Source organism: Arachis duranensis, chromosome 5, assembly GCF_000817695.3.
Source record: "Arachis duranensis cultivar V14167 chromosome 5, aradu.V14167.gnm2.J7QH, whole genome shotgun sequence".
Taxonomy (NCBI): domain Eukaryota; kingdom Viridiplantae; phylum Streptophyta; class Magnoliopsida; order Fabales; family Fabaceae; genus Arachis; species Arachis duranensis.
In genome coordinates, this window is record NC_029776.3 from 714,963 (window position 1) to 729,979 (window position 15,017).

A 15,017-nucleotide genomic window follows, 5' to 3' on the forward strand; every position below is an offset into this window, starting at 1 on the left:
AAACAAACATATTCAATTAGGTAGATAATGATTTTTTGTAAACAATGTGAATAATAAATTTTAAAATTGACCCAATAAAATAAAAAGTAAAATATACTACACTCTTAAATTACCTACCTAAATCTTAATATTAGGATAACCATTCGCACATCTAATAAATTAAATATCTGATATATCCTTTATTTACATTGTTTAATATTTTTATTATATACGTAGACTTTTCCATAAATATATCAATATTAAAAATGTAAATAGAGGTAGAGACGTTATGTACATATAGAGAGCCCTAAAAACAACATTCACTCAATATGGCAAATGGAAGAGAGTCATATAAGAAAAGGAACAGAAACTTAAACAGAGATCTTCGCGATGTGTTGTGTAGTATTAATTATATGTATAATTGCAAATACAATACAACAATTTAACTAATAATTAAGAAACACATTCCACATATGTATCATATAACTCAACGCTAAAGAAACTAATAACTTGGTCACACACAAATTAAAGCATATATACTAGCTAGCTAGGACCTCTGGTTCTTAGATCCAAATCGAAGCACCATGTAAAACAAAAGCCTATATAACACAGCCCAACCTAACATGATTCCCACATTCTCCCACTTCTTATACTTCTCAGTCCCAATGTGAAGATTATTCAAGATTCCAAAACCAGTTATATTGATGCCATTGTTGTGCCCAAAAGTAATGTTTGTCTGATACTGGTTCATTAGTAGCCCTTCATAAGGGTAAGTCATGGTGGAAATCTTGTTCATCCAGCGCCAGTAAACCGGTATATCATGGCTGCTCAAGAAGTATCCACAAAATAAGAAGAACAAGGCAGTGAAAGCAATGACTGCAGCGTAACCTAGTATATAGTTGGGAACAACGGAGCTGATGAAGACGACGAAGGAGTTGGTGGAGAGAAGCGAGACGAAGAGGACGATGAGGAAGTAGTAGAAAGGACCTCTTAGGGTTAGGGCAAACCAAACAATGGCGGCGTAAACGGAAGCTTGGAGGAGAAGAAAAGGCATGTGAGTGATTAAGCCGGCGATGGTGTAGGAAGAGGCTCTGTAGGCATTGTGAGAGGTTTCTCTGATGAAGATGAAGCGTTCTTGGATGAATGCGGGAACGGCGTCGTTTGAGGAGAAGAAGAAGAGGCAGACGGTGAAGATGAAGAAGCTAAGGCGGTTGGTGATTCCCTGAAGATTCTGTTTGGGGTTGTGAAACATTGTGGCCATCATGAAGCCCATGATGGTGAGTACCATGAGGCGCGATAGGAACAGCTCCGGAGTTCTTCGGATGTTGATGAAGTTGCGCCGCATCAAGATCCAAGTTTCCGAGAGGAAGGAGTTGGCGAATTTCGGACCCAGCTGCTCCGGCGAGGCAGCGCCGTTTGCTGGGGTGAGGTAGTCGTTTTCATTCACAGTGTAGTCGCTGCTGTGAGGGGTTGGTGTCGCTGCCAGAATCTCGCTTGAGTATGTGTAGTACCCTGGTGAGGAACCATGCCTGTCATAACAAATGTACACAGGTGAAAATTTAAATGTAATTAATTTTATTTTGAAGAGTGTTAAAGTCAGTACTTTTCTTAAATTTTGGGGTATTTAATTATTAAAAAAAATTAAATAATTTTATACTATCAAAAATTTTATCGATAACTAATTGATGATTAAAAATTTTAAAATTTACTAATTCTTAAATTTTTTTTATTTTTATGTGAAATTAATAATTAAAAATTATTTGATAATAATTTAATTAAATTTATTAAATTATTTAATAATTTTCCGCTAACGTTGGGGAATGGTTTACCTTGCAGGATTATTTTGTGGCTTGGACTCTTTATTATTCCTGAGTCGTGAAGGAGTGAACTTGAGAAACATAGCGCTGTGGCTGCTGCTCCACGACTGCGAATTCTTGTTGTACGGACTCCTCAAACTGTGATCATACTCATCCGCAACTCTCCTACTCACTTGAGACGTCCCGGACACCTCCAACGACTTCTCCTCATACCCACGCCCATGCCATGCCCTCAAGGGCGATGGCGACGGCTCCACAGACACACCCTCCTTCAACGGAGGGGGCTTCATTCCGGTGCGTGCAAACTCAGCAAGCGCCTCCACTCCAACCTCACATTGATCGTATTCTTGGATCACGTCAATGAGATGTTCGATAGGGTTCTCACCCTTTGGGACCCTGCGGGACATGCGAGTCAAATGTTGTGTGACGTCATTAGGTGAGCCTTGGAACATCAGCTGGCCCCTGGCGAGGATGATGAGATGGTCGAGGAGCATTTGGATTCTTGAAGAGGGTTGGTGGATGGTGAGAATGACGGTGCTGCCGCTGCGTGCGATGTCGTGAACCTTTTCGATCACACTGTGTGCGCTTGTGGAGTCCAGCCCCGAGGTTGGCTCGTCTAGGAAGAGAAGAGACGGACCGTGGATGATGTCCACTCCTATTGACACCCTCCGCCGCTCTCCGCCCGAAACTCCTCTTGTTCCTTCGTCTCCTATGTACGTGTTCCTGGATGTCTGCACACAAAAAGTTAGTCACATGTAATCATGGTGTAAAACTCAGGTGAAGTTGAATTTAAGAGAAGTTGATAATCCAGAGTTGATAGATAATTTGACTAATTTGACTAAATTTAAATTTTTTTAAATTCAGTCAAATCAACTGTATAGTTTTCACTATTAAATCATGTCTTCCTTTTTAACAATTAATTAAGTTGAGTGTAATTACCGATAAGCCAAGTTGATCTATCAAGTTATCGACTCTGTGCCTTTTATCAGCAAGAGAGAGAGGCCCCAATCGAAAATCAGCAGCAAACATCAAAGTCTCATAAACAGTGAGCATAGGAAAAAGCCTATCGTCCTGCATGATATATGCAGAAGTTCTCTTGATCAAGCTTGCACTCACACTTGCACCATCCAATGAAACCCTTCCTTTCAAGCTCCCACTCTTTATCCTCCCAGCAAGTCCGTCCAAGAACGTCGACTTCCCCGCACCGCTGGGCCCCATCACCGCCGTGATGCACCCCTTCGGTGCATAGCCAGTGATGTCGTGGAGTAAGTCCACGTCTTCACTGGACCACTTCCCCTCCACTTTCAACTTCTTGCTCACAGTGTAGGTGAGGTTCCAGAACTCCAGACCGCCGCTGAAACCCACTGTTTGTTGAGCGGTCTTGTTGCTGTTCTTTATGTCAATCACCGTTTCGGGTGGCGGAGGAGCCATCATTCAAGATTTAGGATTTAAGAAATGGCTCGGAAAACTGAGGGAGTGGTGTGGTGAGGAAGAATTATAAGGTGGGAAACCGGTGGTTCCAAAGCTATGGAAATGATGTCTTCATTGATGAATCCAATTTGGGGTCGTTTTCAACGAAAGTGGAAGAAAATGGCCTCTTTGTTTTCTTCATCCATGGTTTTGGTTTGTTATATTTGAGACATTATATTATTAGGCATAAGTACACCTTATGAATTGTTCATATGAATCATACAAAGATGCTTCAATCAATTCCTTATTTTGTATGGACTTGTAGCTCTCACGTAATTACCAATTTTTTGTTGGATTACTCATTCTACTATGCATAGAAATCATAGAATACCATTAATTTATCATTCATTTCTCACCATGTATTTTAATAGACTCCATATTTTTTAATGTATACATAGTGATCAATTATTTATTCTCATATTATGTAAATTAGATATTAATTTTTTATTTTTTTTAATAAATTTGACATCAAAATTTAAGTACGATAGAAATCATCGTAAATAATATTCACTAGAATAAAATTAAGTGTCCATCAAATATACTTTTGAATCTTTTTATAACAATATTAAATATTTTTTATAATAATTTTTAGTAAAAAATATTCTATTAAAATAACTATTCTTAGAGATTGTTAAAAATTGCTTACTTTTTTATAGTGAATAAATAAAGTTATACTATCTATGTCCTATGTAAAATAACCATGATAATTGTTTCCGTGTAGATATAATAATAACAATTATTTGCACTTAACCATCAATTACTTATTATTAGTATTTTTAATGATGTAAAATTTTATTCAATAATATGAAATTATTTATTTTTTTATTGGTTAAATATTGACCAAAATTTAATAAAAATACCGAGCTCCTAAATTTTTTCTATTTTGTTTTAAGGTAAAAATTCAAGTGAAGTTAACTTTACGTAAAGTTGATATCTGAAAACCGTTAAATAATTTGACTGATTTGATTAAATTTTCATCCAACAGCTATTAAATATTAACTTCATGTGAAATCGACTTCACCTAAATTTTCACCTTATTTTAAAGGAGATTAAGTTTGTCTGATCTTTTCTTCTCTAAAAGGTATATTTTGGTAAAGAAAAATAAGGAGGGTAGGTTGTATTTGCAAAAGATAGATATTTTCATGTTCAAATGAGTAAGTGTTTTAAAAGATATAAAAATTTTATGAGAATAGAATGTTAGTGAATATTTTATAGATATTAAAAATTATAAAACTAATTACACATATATGAATATATTTTTTGTTAAAATATAAAATGCATCTTTTATAAGAATGAAATTGATGAATGCATGATATTAAAGTCAAGACTATTTAATCATTAAGTTGCTAATAATAATCATTAAATTTGTCTATTATAAAATTGGAATTAAAACAAATAAATTGAATTATAACTAATCATGATATACAGTAAAGGTCCAGTTATAACATAACAGATCAGTAACTTTTTTTATTGTGTATAAAATTGATAACACTAGCTATATTATATTGATAAGTTATTTTATACTAGAGTGTGTGGTGACTGGTGAGATGAGTAATTTATTTGGATAATAATTAGGTTTTAGATATTTTTTTTTAACAATTAGTTTTGTAAAGAAAAATCTCACTATAAAACCAACCATCACACTATAACAAGCCAGATATGTCTAACGCTGCATTTTATTAAAGAGATATTCATTAATGTGAAACTATTTGAAAACTAGTTAATCATATATTACTAAGACATATAATTTCTCAATGGAAAAGTCTAGGGGTCAGCAGTTTTATTGAATTTTGGCCAGCATGTAACTAACAGAAAAATGTGAGTCATTGAATGAAATCTCACACCAATCTCACACCATCAAATCATCATTAATGGCTAGTTGATGGCTAACAATCACAAAAATTACTGGCCCCTAGCATTGCTCTTAATCAATATCATCTACGTAGTTACGTACATTCCACGACTTATTAATAGTCTTTATATGCTTCTTCAATATTCGATCGGCACAAGAAGTTGAATATATATTTTTTGGCTTCGCTAGATTGATAACAAAAAATTTGAATAACCTAAATAATAGACTAAAAAATTGGTCTAATAAAATTAAACAAATATTTCGCTCAAATTATTTAATTAAAAAGTTTTATTTAATAATTTAAAAATTTAGTTATATACATATCTAATAAATTAAACATCTAACATATTTTAATTGTATCTAACTAAATTTATTTTAATTAAATAATTGTTCATATAAAAATTAAAATAAATATCTGCATATCTGACTAAAGATTAAAATAATTATTTGCATACCTACTAAAATAACAAAAGAAAGCCGCATACCAAATAATAAACGACGAGTTCATATTAGACGGAAATTTCAGATAAAATCTGGCATCGTTCGTGACGACGTAGATAGAATTCGAGTGCGACAAACTCATAATGACCGCCACTAACAAAAATCACATTGACATAAACAAGGAAGTGAGGGGGTGCAAAAACATCACTAAGTTGGAAGAGAACCTGATGTGACACTAAGGAGGCAATGGCGTCAAGAGTTTTGCAACGATGACCGTTGCGGGAGAGATATCAACGCCGGTAAGAAGTGCAAAATGGCGTCACTAATAGAGTTGGAGGAGAACTTGGTGCGGTGAGGAGGAGGCGGTGTCAAGAGCTTTGCGACGACGATGATGGTAGGAGAAATTGACATCGTTGAGAGAATAGTAGGATACAAAACATATAATATATGAATGTGTAATCATACGTAGTGGTTTAGATATTAATCTTAATTTTTAAATTTTAAAATATGATAATAATTATTTAATTAATTAAAAATATAAATTTTAATTCAAATTTATTTTCCCTTTTAAACGGTTATTATGTTGTTCACTATATACATTACTAGTATTTTTATTCGTAATAATATTAAGAAAATATAAATTTTTTAAAATTATGATCCACTTTATTCTGATAATATAGATTAGTCGTAGGCTGACAAAAATCTCTGGCTAAAAAGATTAAAGTATCTGTAGATAAAAAATCAAATAATAAAATTTTTAGTTATTATTTTTATTAATAATTAATTTTAATATTCGTTATCTAAAATTTAAAATAATTTAACGTGTATATTTTTACATTTAATTAGGTGTTAACTGTTAAGTCTATTACACAAATATAAATAATTAATTTTTATACTTGCTATTTAAAAATAATATTTTTTCTTTCTATGTATATAAAAATATAATTAGATATTAGCATAAAAAAATTATACTGATAATTATAAAATTAACTCAAAATTATTTTTTTAAAACAATTAAATCTTTATTCTAACTTTTAATTATAACATTAGTATTCTCTCCAAATTATATGTAATAAATATTCAAAAAAGAAAAATAAAAATATAGATTAGAAAGATAAGCGGTGAAAATTTAAAACTAAATAAAAAACTAAAAATTGTAAAAATATATCGGATGACAAAAATAGTAGAGAGAAATAGAAAAATTGAGAGAGGTAGATGAGAAATAATAATATATTTTATTTAAATTATATTATTTTGTTAATTTTGTTTTCTGTAAAAGAGAAAGATAGAAAAAATAGAGAATGAAAGAAAAGAAATAGAAAGATAAAGATGAAGAATGAGAGTGAAAGTGAGGATTTGTTAATTTTGGAAGAAAAAATTTTATTTTAACCGTAAAAAAATATCAGATGACATATTTTAATTTGTCAAGTTACTAATATAAAATATAAACTATATATAGAGTAAAAATAGTAGAGAGAAATAGAAAAATGGAGAGAGGTAGATGAGAGAATTTAGGAAGGGAGTTTATCAATTTTGAAAAAAAATATTTTTTCTCAATTTTAATAAAAGAGTGTCATGTGACACATTTGATTATTAATAGAGGTATATTTCAATTTCAATTTTAATATTTTAATTTTAATTTTAATGCAATTAAAGAATGTCATGTTGCACATTTTGATTGTCAAATTAGTAATTAGTCATTGATATTGATAATTGATAATGATATATAAAATAGATAGAGTGATTCAAAGAATGAGAAAAATAGAGAAAGGAAGAGGGAGGAGGAGATAATTCTTAAATTTTTGAGGAAAAATTTTATTTCAATTACAATTAGGAAGTGACATATGACACATTTTTGTTGTAAAATTAGTAAGGAGGAGGGAAGAATTCTTTAATTTTAAAAGAAAAAATTTAATTTTAATTATAACAAGAGAGTGACATGTGACATATTTTAGTTGTAAAATTAATAAAAGAAAAATGAAAATTTCTTAATTTTAGAGAAAAAAATTTAATCCTAATTACAACAAAAAAAAAGTAATACGTAACACATTTTGATAGTAAAATTAGAAATATATAATAATTTTTCCTGTATTTTTCCTATATTTCCTTTTCTTCCATGCATGGACCATCCAAGCATAAGCTAGTAGCAAAAGGTGTACGGTATAAATAATTAAGTTGAGTAAGAATTATTAAGGGAATACGATGAATCTCCTTAGCTGGAATACTTTAATTTATTTAATTTCTTTTTTTTTTTTATTTCTGAAACAATGAATGGTATATCTATTTAGGATTGCAACTTTGCTTTCTACTTTCTAGAGCTAGCTAGTAATTTTATTGTTTTGATCATGAATCAATTTTGACATTTCCTTGTTGTTCCAAGACATGGAGGCAAAACTAATTTATTATTGTTTAAACTAACTAAAACAACCGTTTCTTTTTAAAAAATAAAATAAAATACTTAACCACAAAACACAACCTTAATTGATATTTACTATCTTATTTTGTTTTTAAAAACCTACCTAGTTGGTCGTTTAGCCATTTAAAAAAACAAACAAACACGCAGTACTACATGTCATGTTTTTATTCTGAGAAAGTATAAAAAACTAACGTTTAGTTAATTAATATGAGCTAATTTTAGAGTTTAAGTTTATAAATTTAGAATTTAAAGATTAAAAATTTATAATTTATAATTTATAATTAAAAATAAATAAAAAAATTTAAAATTAATTGATATTAACCGAAAAATATTAGCTTCTTAGCATTATTATTTTATTATTTTATTGAAAAGTATTTTTTTCACTTTATTATTGTGTCCACTCACGCATATATTAAAGAATAATGCTATAAAATTAATACAATTTATTATTTTTTGACAATAATTAGACAATAATATTTAAAAATATAGTATTAGTCTCCCAAACTAAAAATATTAAATTACTAAATAAGTAAATATAAATACTAGCACATGTAAATTAAAATTGTTGGTCTTTAAACTTTTTCCTATATCAAAATCACCATTCTCAATCCATCTAACAATTTTACAAAGAAAACTTTGCATTGGAGTAATGAACTATATATTCTCAACGAATTATACGCCAAATTGCTATTTTCCCTTTAGGGACAAACTACATATGTATACGACAGCTTGATTTTCCAATTTTATATTTTATTAAGGTGACAAAGTAAAAGTTAAAAATGAAATTAGTAACACAATTCAAAAGAAGGAAACTAATAAACCGCTAAAAAACACGGAGATACCTTCAACCTTAAAGAGAATGGAGGTACATACTATGTATTCATCAGTGCCATCACAAGGAATATGTCTTGTGGTTCTTGGCTTTTGAGAGAGAGAGAGAGGATAAATTAATAGCAATCTATAATGTGTGCAAATTAAATATTCTGTCATATTAAAAACGATGAAAGAGGAATAACAGTGACATTCATCTTGTATATGGAACTAGAAAAATACAAATTGAGAAGTAGCAATTGAAAACAAAATGAGTAGCGAAACTAATAAAAATTGTCAGAATGCAGAATTTTATTAAATGAATTAAACGTGCTTATTGATACAGTAATATAATGTGATTTTGCTGATAAATGAAATCTAATGCGGAAGCTCCCCCCGGATCAATAATAGAGCACTAGCAACAACAACAACTAATAGTATTTAATGGCAAGAAATTGGAAACACTACTAGTGCAACTATAGCTATACATGATTCAACTCTACCCTAAAAAGTATTAGTAAGTCCTAATCAAGGGTGCACAAAACTGATGTTTGGTCAACCCACATTCTTTTTCTCTTACTACTCTCTTGGTAGGTTCCCTGCATACACAAGAAAAACAAGGAAGAAGAGTAAATAATAGTAGTAGAAAAGCTAATATAATGTAACTAAGATCCTATATAAAAAGCAAATACCTGTTGGTTGAGGGCATAGTAGAGTCAGAGTCAGATCTGCATTTGGAATGAACAATGGGTCCTAGTTGATGTCTGTCCAAGGTGGCCAATGTTGTTCCCATGGGTGCCTTAAGGTATGTGGCTCCTCTAGCTGTAAAACTCATCGAAGCCCTCTCCACATAGTGCACATCGACTCTGATCCTTTTTAGCAGGAACGCCTAACTCTTCCTCATCTTTCATTTCCTCTGTCTCCTCGGCAGCCAACAACCTTGGAATCGATTCCTTTCCCGAAGCCTCTGCACCACTCAGCCACATGCTCCCACTTGCAAACCACTTTTGAGACCCCTTCTGCTTCCGGCTTTTTGACATTCGGTTCCTAGTCACGTGCCAATCCATATGTCTACTGTGCTCATCTTGCCTTTTGAATCGGAGACCACAGCTCCTGCATTGTCTAGGAAGATCACCGTATAAGGCACTGATTACACCTTCATGACGAACCTTCAAGATATCTGGATCGAACTCCGTCCCAATGAAATCCTAAAACACGAGTTCATTTAAATTACTATCTCAAATCAACAAACTAAAAAGGGAGGAAAATTAATAAAAGTATAGTTACCAGTCCGGTGGGTGGATTAGTTACCGAGATCACACCGTGGTTCACTAGTGAACTAAGCAAATCAAGATATGTAGGTGGTGGTTGACTTGTCACTGAAGCATCGGCATGGGGATGAGACATCATTTGTGATGGAGCAGTTGGGAGGCTTGAACATAAAGGTGGCAAGATTCCCCCATGTAAATGTAAACTTTGGCCCAGCATATCAGGTAATGGATTTGAGATGGGCGTACTTATTGAGGCACCATGTCCTTGCAAAGAGCTCCCATGACTAATTTGTGTTGAAGATGGAATTTGAGGTGGAAGAAACTGTAGTTGAGGTGTTTGTCCATGATTTTGCAGGTTAGAGGAAATTGGTCCAGGTTGATTAGGCAATTGGTCATGTATAAACTGAGTTTTATTTGGGCCATGACCTACATTAGGACGTTTTTGCAATGGAAATGCTGTATTCAAGCCGGAAGGACGAGTGCCATGAGCATTGACAGCAGGGGGAGCAGCCCCCATAGTAAAGGGGTACTGTGAAGGATTAGATGGATCATTAGATAACTTCCTTTTCTTGGAGAATCTAACACTTGATTGCATAGAACTGCTGTTTCTACTACAGTCTACTAATCCTGGATTCACATGTTTCCAATCAAACTCCTCTTCTTCAGTGTCCTGCCATCTTGCCAATGGAAACTTGCTCCCAAAACCATTTCTGCCAGGCTGCTCCACCAATAAAAGCTTAGTACTAGGAATTTCACGGCTTTTGTGACAACCATATGCCTCAATAAGAGCTCTTGGACTTTGACGTTGTTCATCATTAAGATTATAAGTCTTGGAAGTTTGAAATATGTTCCAATTATCACTAGAAAATCTCTTTTGCTGCCATTCATTCAATCCTCCTCCTCTTGTATTACCTACAGTTCCCGTTGAATCCAACCGATCACCACCAACCTGTGAGGATGAAAACCAACACACGGTCAGAATGCAGCTTATCTATCTGCAGGATCTCTCTTTCTATTAACAGGTATAAACAGCACCTTTCTATTAAAACAAAAATTTGGCGGAAACATCCGATTGAGAAACACAAAATATATATATATATATATATAAAATTTATTTTCATCAATCATGACAAACAGCCTTAACGTATCAACAAAATCACTGATATTTTTGCATACAACACATATTTCACACAAAAGCTTACATTATCCATGATTGAACTAGAGTGTTCCATCTGCTGCAAGGATTGTGGTTTAATGACATGTGCCCCAAGAATCGGTCCACGAAAATCATATGCCCCAAGGTGATTAGCAAAGGATTGTTGATTATTAACTGCTGGTGAAGATTGCAATTGAGCTTCAATATTGCTTAGGACAGAGGGAGGGAATATCTTTGACCAGGTACCAAAGAGACCTTGCAGAACAGAATGCAGATTGGGCTGAACCTGCCTGTATGCCTCACAGTAAACCTTGGCACACAATAGAATTGTTTCAATCTTTCGATAACAGAATAAAATAAAAATTAAATATAAGTAGAAATAACCATGCTCTAATTAACCTACTTGAGGTAGACGTAAAGAGAAGTGTTTAACATATTCCTGGCCAAAATTCTTCACAATACTGTCCAGAAGATAGAGAGAAGGAAGTTTTTTATCGGCAGGCACCTGGCAGAGGATAAATTTAAACAATTGAGGAACCATATAAACAACCGAGATTTAATAATATTATAGCTTAGTTTTACTAATTTTCTACTGCACAAATATCAGCAAAAATGCATGACAGAATATCATTGTTATTTGCTAAATATCATCATTATTTGCTAAATTAGAACTCAGAAGCAAAAGTAACATTTAAAAAGTTATTCTTTACAAACAATTCTCATCATGCCTTTTTTTATGTGGCAGTAGAAAAAGTGATCTCTGAGACTCAATCTTAACAAAGGGTTGAGACTTTGACAAGATAAACCTTCAACCTTAACACATGTTCTTAATTACTCTGCCCCTGAGATCACCAATATATGAGATACAGCTAGGACGTGCCCCAACTTCACATTGTATGCTACTAATTTCGTTCCAGTTCAGTCAAGACCAATGCGTTGTTTTATTCTCGGGCCTTAAGGTCAGCTTCGTCCTTTCTACGGGATTCATGTGCCAATTGCTAGTTATCCGGGAAAAAGTTAGAATAAAACCCAAAATAGCCCCTGACAATTACTTAAAAAGACAACGAGGCCCTTAACAAAAAAACCCAACCCAACCCCTGACATTTACCTCAAAAGGACAACGAGACCCCTGTGCCAAAAAATATTCAGGTTGTTTTTTTTCAAAAGTCTCTGACCCTTTTGTATATCGTCGTTTGGTTGGCCGTCTTATCTATCTCAGCACTACTCTACCGGACATCATGTATGCCACTCAACAATTAAGTCAATTCATGGCATCTCCTACTGAATCTCATCTTCAAGCTGCCAAGCATGTGTTACGATATCTGAAAACTAGTCCCGGCAAAGGACTTTTCTTTCCAAGGAAATCAGAAATTCAGCTTCTCGGCTTCAGTGACTCTGATTGGACCGAATGTCCTGGCACTCGGCGATCTTTAACAGGTTATTGTTTCTTCTTAAGCAGTTCTTTAGTCTCTTGGAAGACCAAGAAACAAACCACCGTTGCCCGCTCATCCACGGAAGCAGAATATCGTGCACTTGCCAACATAACTTGTGAACTTCAATGGATACTAAATGTGTTACAATTTTTACGCATCTCTCCTATCCGCCCACCAGTTTTATATTGTGATAATCAAAGTGCTCTTCATATTGCTGCTAACCCGGTTTTTCATGAACGGACCAAATATTTAGAGGTTGATTGTTACTTGGTTCGACAAAAGCTCAAGCTGGAGTGATGAAACTTCTCCTAATTCCCTCTTCTGGTCAACTAGCTGACATCTTCACCAAGCCTTTGTCTCCTCAACCCTTCCATTTTAATCTGAATAAGTTTAGTGTTTTTGACATCTTTCATCATCCAGTTTGCGGAGGCGTATTAAACCACTCTTCCACCTTAGCCTATGACAACAATAAAGACGTCTTACGGTCCACAAATTCAGCCCAACAGAATACACAAATTCAATTATAATTTTAGTCTTTATCTTATCTTATAGTTATCTTTATCTTTTTCTCTATCTTATCTTTATTTACTTTTATCTTTCATAGGCCAATACTCTATATATACTTAGTTTTACCTTCATAGTTTACAATTCAATTCAATCCGTCAACAATCAATAAAAGTTCTTTTCTCGTCTTTTCCTATTCTTTCACAATTTTATCACGCGTAAAATGTCTTTTTGTAAAGACATTATATGGTCGCATTATTATTGGACGTATTAATGAATCGGTTATTTTTAAATTTCTTAACAAACTATAATAAAACTGATTTTTTATAATAATAATAACAATAAACCCAATTATTATCAGATTCGATCGAACCAACTAATTTACATAATCCATTGGATCATAATTTTTTTGTTTTTTTTTAAACAAAAATCATAGATATATTTATCTTTTTATAAAAAATTTAAATATGATTTAGTTTAGATGGTGTAAATTGATCGGATTAGGGCTTATAAAAGTTTGGTAAATCTTTTACTTTTTAAAAGTAGCTTATAAAAGCTAACTTTTAAAAGATGACTTTTTAAAAGTTGTAATATTTATGTTTGGTAAATCAAATTAAAAATTGCTTTTAATAAACACAAGCAACAACAATTGCATTTGGTAAAATAACTTTTAAAATTTAAAAATACTAAAATAGACATAAATGCAAACATTAAATTTGAAAATTAGTTAACATACGAGGTTATATTAGATTTTTAAATTTTGAAAAGCACAAGCCAACTTTGAAAAACTCTATCTTAGGTGCTTTCAAAAAGCTGCAAGCACAAGCACAAGCACATGATCTTTTTTATTTACCAAATACAAAATAAGGAACTTGAACTTTTAAAAAGCACAAGCACCTCTTCGAAAAGCTTTACCAAACCAAGCCTAATTAAGAAACAAGATTCTTATCAAAATTCAAAACTTTTAAAGAAAATTAATCGAGATCATTCAAGTCAGTTTAAATAATAACTATTTCAATCATATTATTGATATGTTTAAAATTTATATATTAAAATTAATTTATTCATGTAAATAGTATCTAGAATATTTTCATATAAAAAAATTAAAATTTATTAAATACTTTAATATATTAAATTATTTAATATGATTAATACCTTTAAATATTTAAAGGACTGATTCAAATTTCTATAATTGATGAAATGGTTAAGTCTTACTCTTCTCTTAGATGCTCTCAATTCGAATCTTAAATAGACAACCTAAGACTAAATCGAATTAGGATGCTAATAATGTAAACTAAAAGGTTGTAAGTACCTGGGGAATTCTTTCTATAAAGATACCTAGTCAGACCATCAAAGGAAAGGAAAAGACACTATTTTATTTTCACTAAAAACCAATCTTTCTAACATAGGGAAAGGACCTTTCAACGTCATAAAATATTATATTTGCTAGAAGAAATCAGAGACATTGATTCACATATTTTAAAGAGTTTATCTTCATCTTAGAGAAAGAAATATATGCTGAAAATGAAAAATAGTTAAAAAAAAAGGGTGAAAAATCAACATTTCTGATACATATACATTTATGCATATCCAGAATGACAATATGCGTGCCAATTTTTCTAACCAAAAAAAGTTTTATCTTTTAACATGAAAACATGATTACTGGTTTTTAGATAACAAATTCCCATAAATATAATAAAAACGACCAAAAATTTCAGAAAATAAAAGTTCGTACCCCAAACGAAGGTAGATCTAGCTTCGTCCATGTCGAAGCCACCTTAAATTTCATCGATGGAGGTCCCGGATGAAGCCACCAGCTCTCTGCCGAGAACGAGACGGAGTGGCATCGGTGACTGCAGCAAATCGGT

General features: G+C 32.3%; 2 protein-coding genes and 1 long non-coding RNA gene across 3 annotated transcripts in view; all 3 read right to left on the reverse strand.

Moving 5' to 3' along the window:
* Positions 1-504: 504 nt before the first annotated feature.
* On the reverse strand, positions 505-3,243 carry LOC107487027 (ABC transporter G family member STR2). Its single transcript, XM_016107606.3, has 3 exons — positions 2,736-3,243; positions 1,809-2,527; positions 505-1,508 (listed from the first exon to the last, which is right to left on the reverse strand). The coding sequence occupies exons 1-3, from the start codon at positions 3,228-3,230 to the stop codon at positions 527-529; spliced, it is 2,196 nt and encodes a 731-aa protein (XP_015963092.2). The 5' UTR covers positions 3,231-3,243; the 3' UTR covers positions 505-526.
* Positions 3,244-9,079: 5,836 nt separating this feature from the next.
* On the reverse strand, positions 9,080-9,601 carry LOC127747761 (uncharacterized). The gene is made up of 2 exons (XR_008009632.1): positions 9,478-9,601; positions 9,080-9,384 (listed from the first exon to the last, which is right to left on the reverse strand). It is a non-coding gene; the product is annotated as an uncharacterized LOC127747761 (long non-coding RNA).
* Positions 9,602-9,603: 2 nt separating this feature from the next.
* LOC107487224 (polyadenylation and cleavage factor homolog 4) overlaps positions 9,604-15,017 on the reverse strand; it is a gene marked incomplete in the record, with an annotated part of 5,953 nt that continues 539 nt past the window's right edge. Inside the window, 5 exon segments of the mRNA XM_016107838.3 lie at positions 9,604-9,993; positions 10,073-11,005; positions 11,259-11,522; positions 11,616-11,717; positions 14,885-15,017. Coding sequence (XP_015963324.1) covers positions 9,604-9,993; positions 10,073-11,005; positions 11,259-11,522; positions 11,616-11,717; positions 14,885-14,938 — 1,743 coding nt within the window.

Bases quoted from the DNA above. Each gene is read 5' to 3' on its own strand.
- LOC107487027 (XM_016107606.3), bottom strand. From the start codon at position 3,230: ATGATGGCTCCTCCGCCACCCGAAACGGTGATTGACATAAAGAACAGC. The intron at 2,528-2,735 runs GTAATTACACTC...TTTTGTGTGCAG, and splicing joins TAGATCAACTTGGCTTATCG to ACATCCAGGAACACGTACAT. The intron at 1,509-1,808 runs GTAAACCATTCC...TTGTTATGACAG, and splicing joins CCACAAAATAATCCTGCAAG to GCATGGTTCCTCACCAGGGT.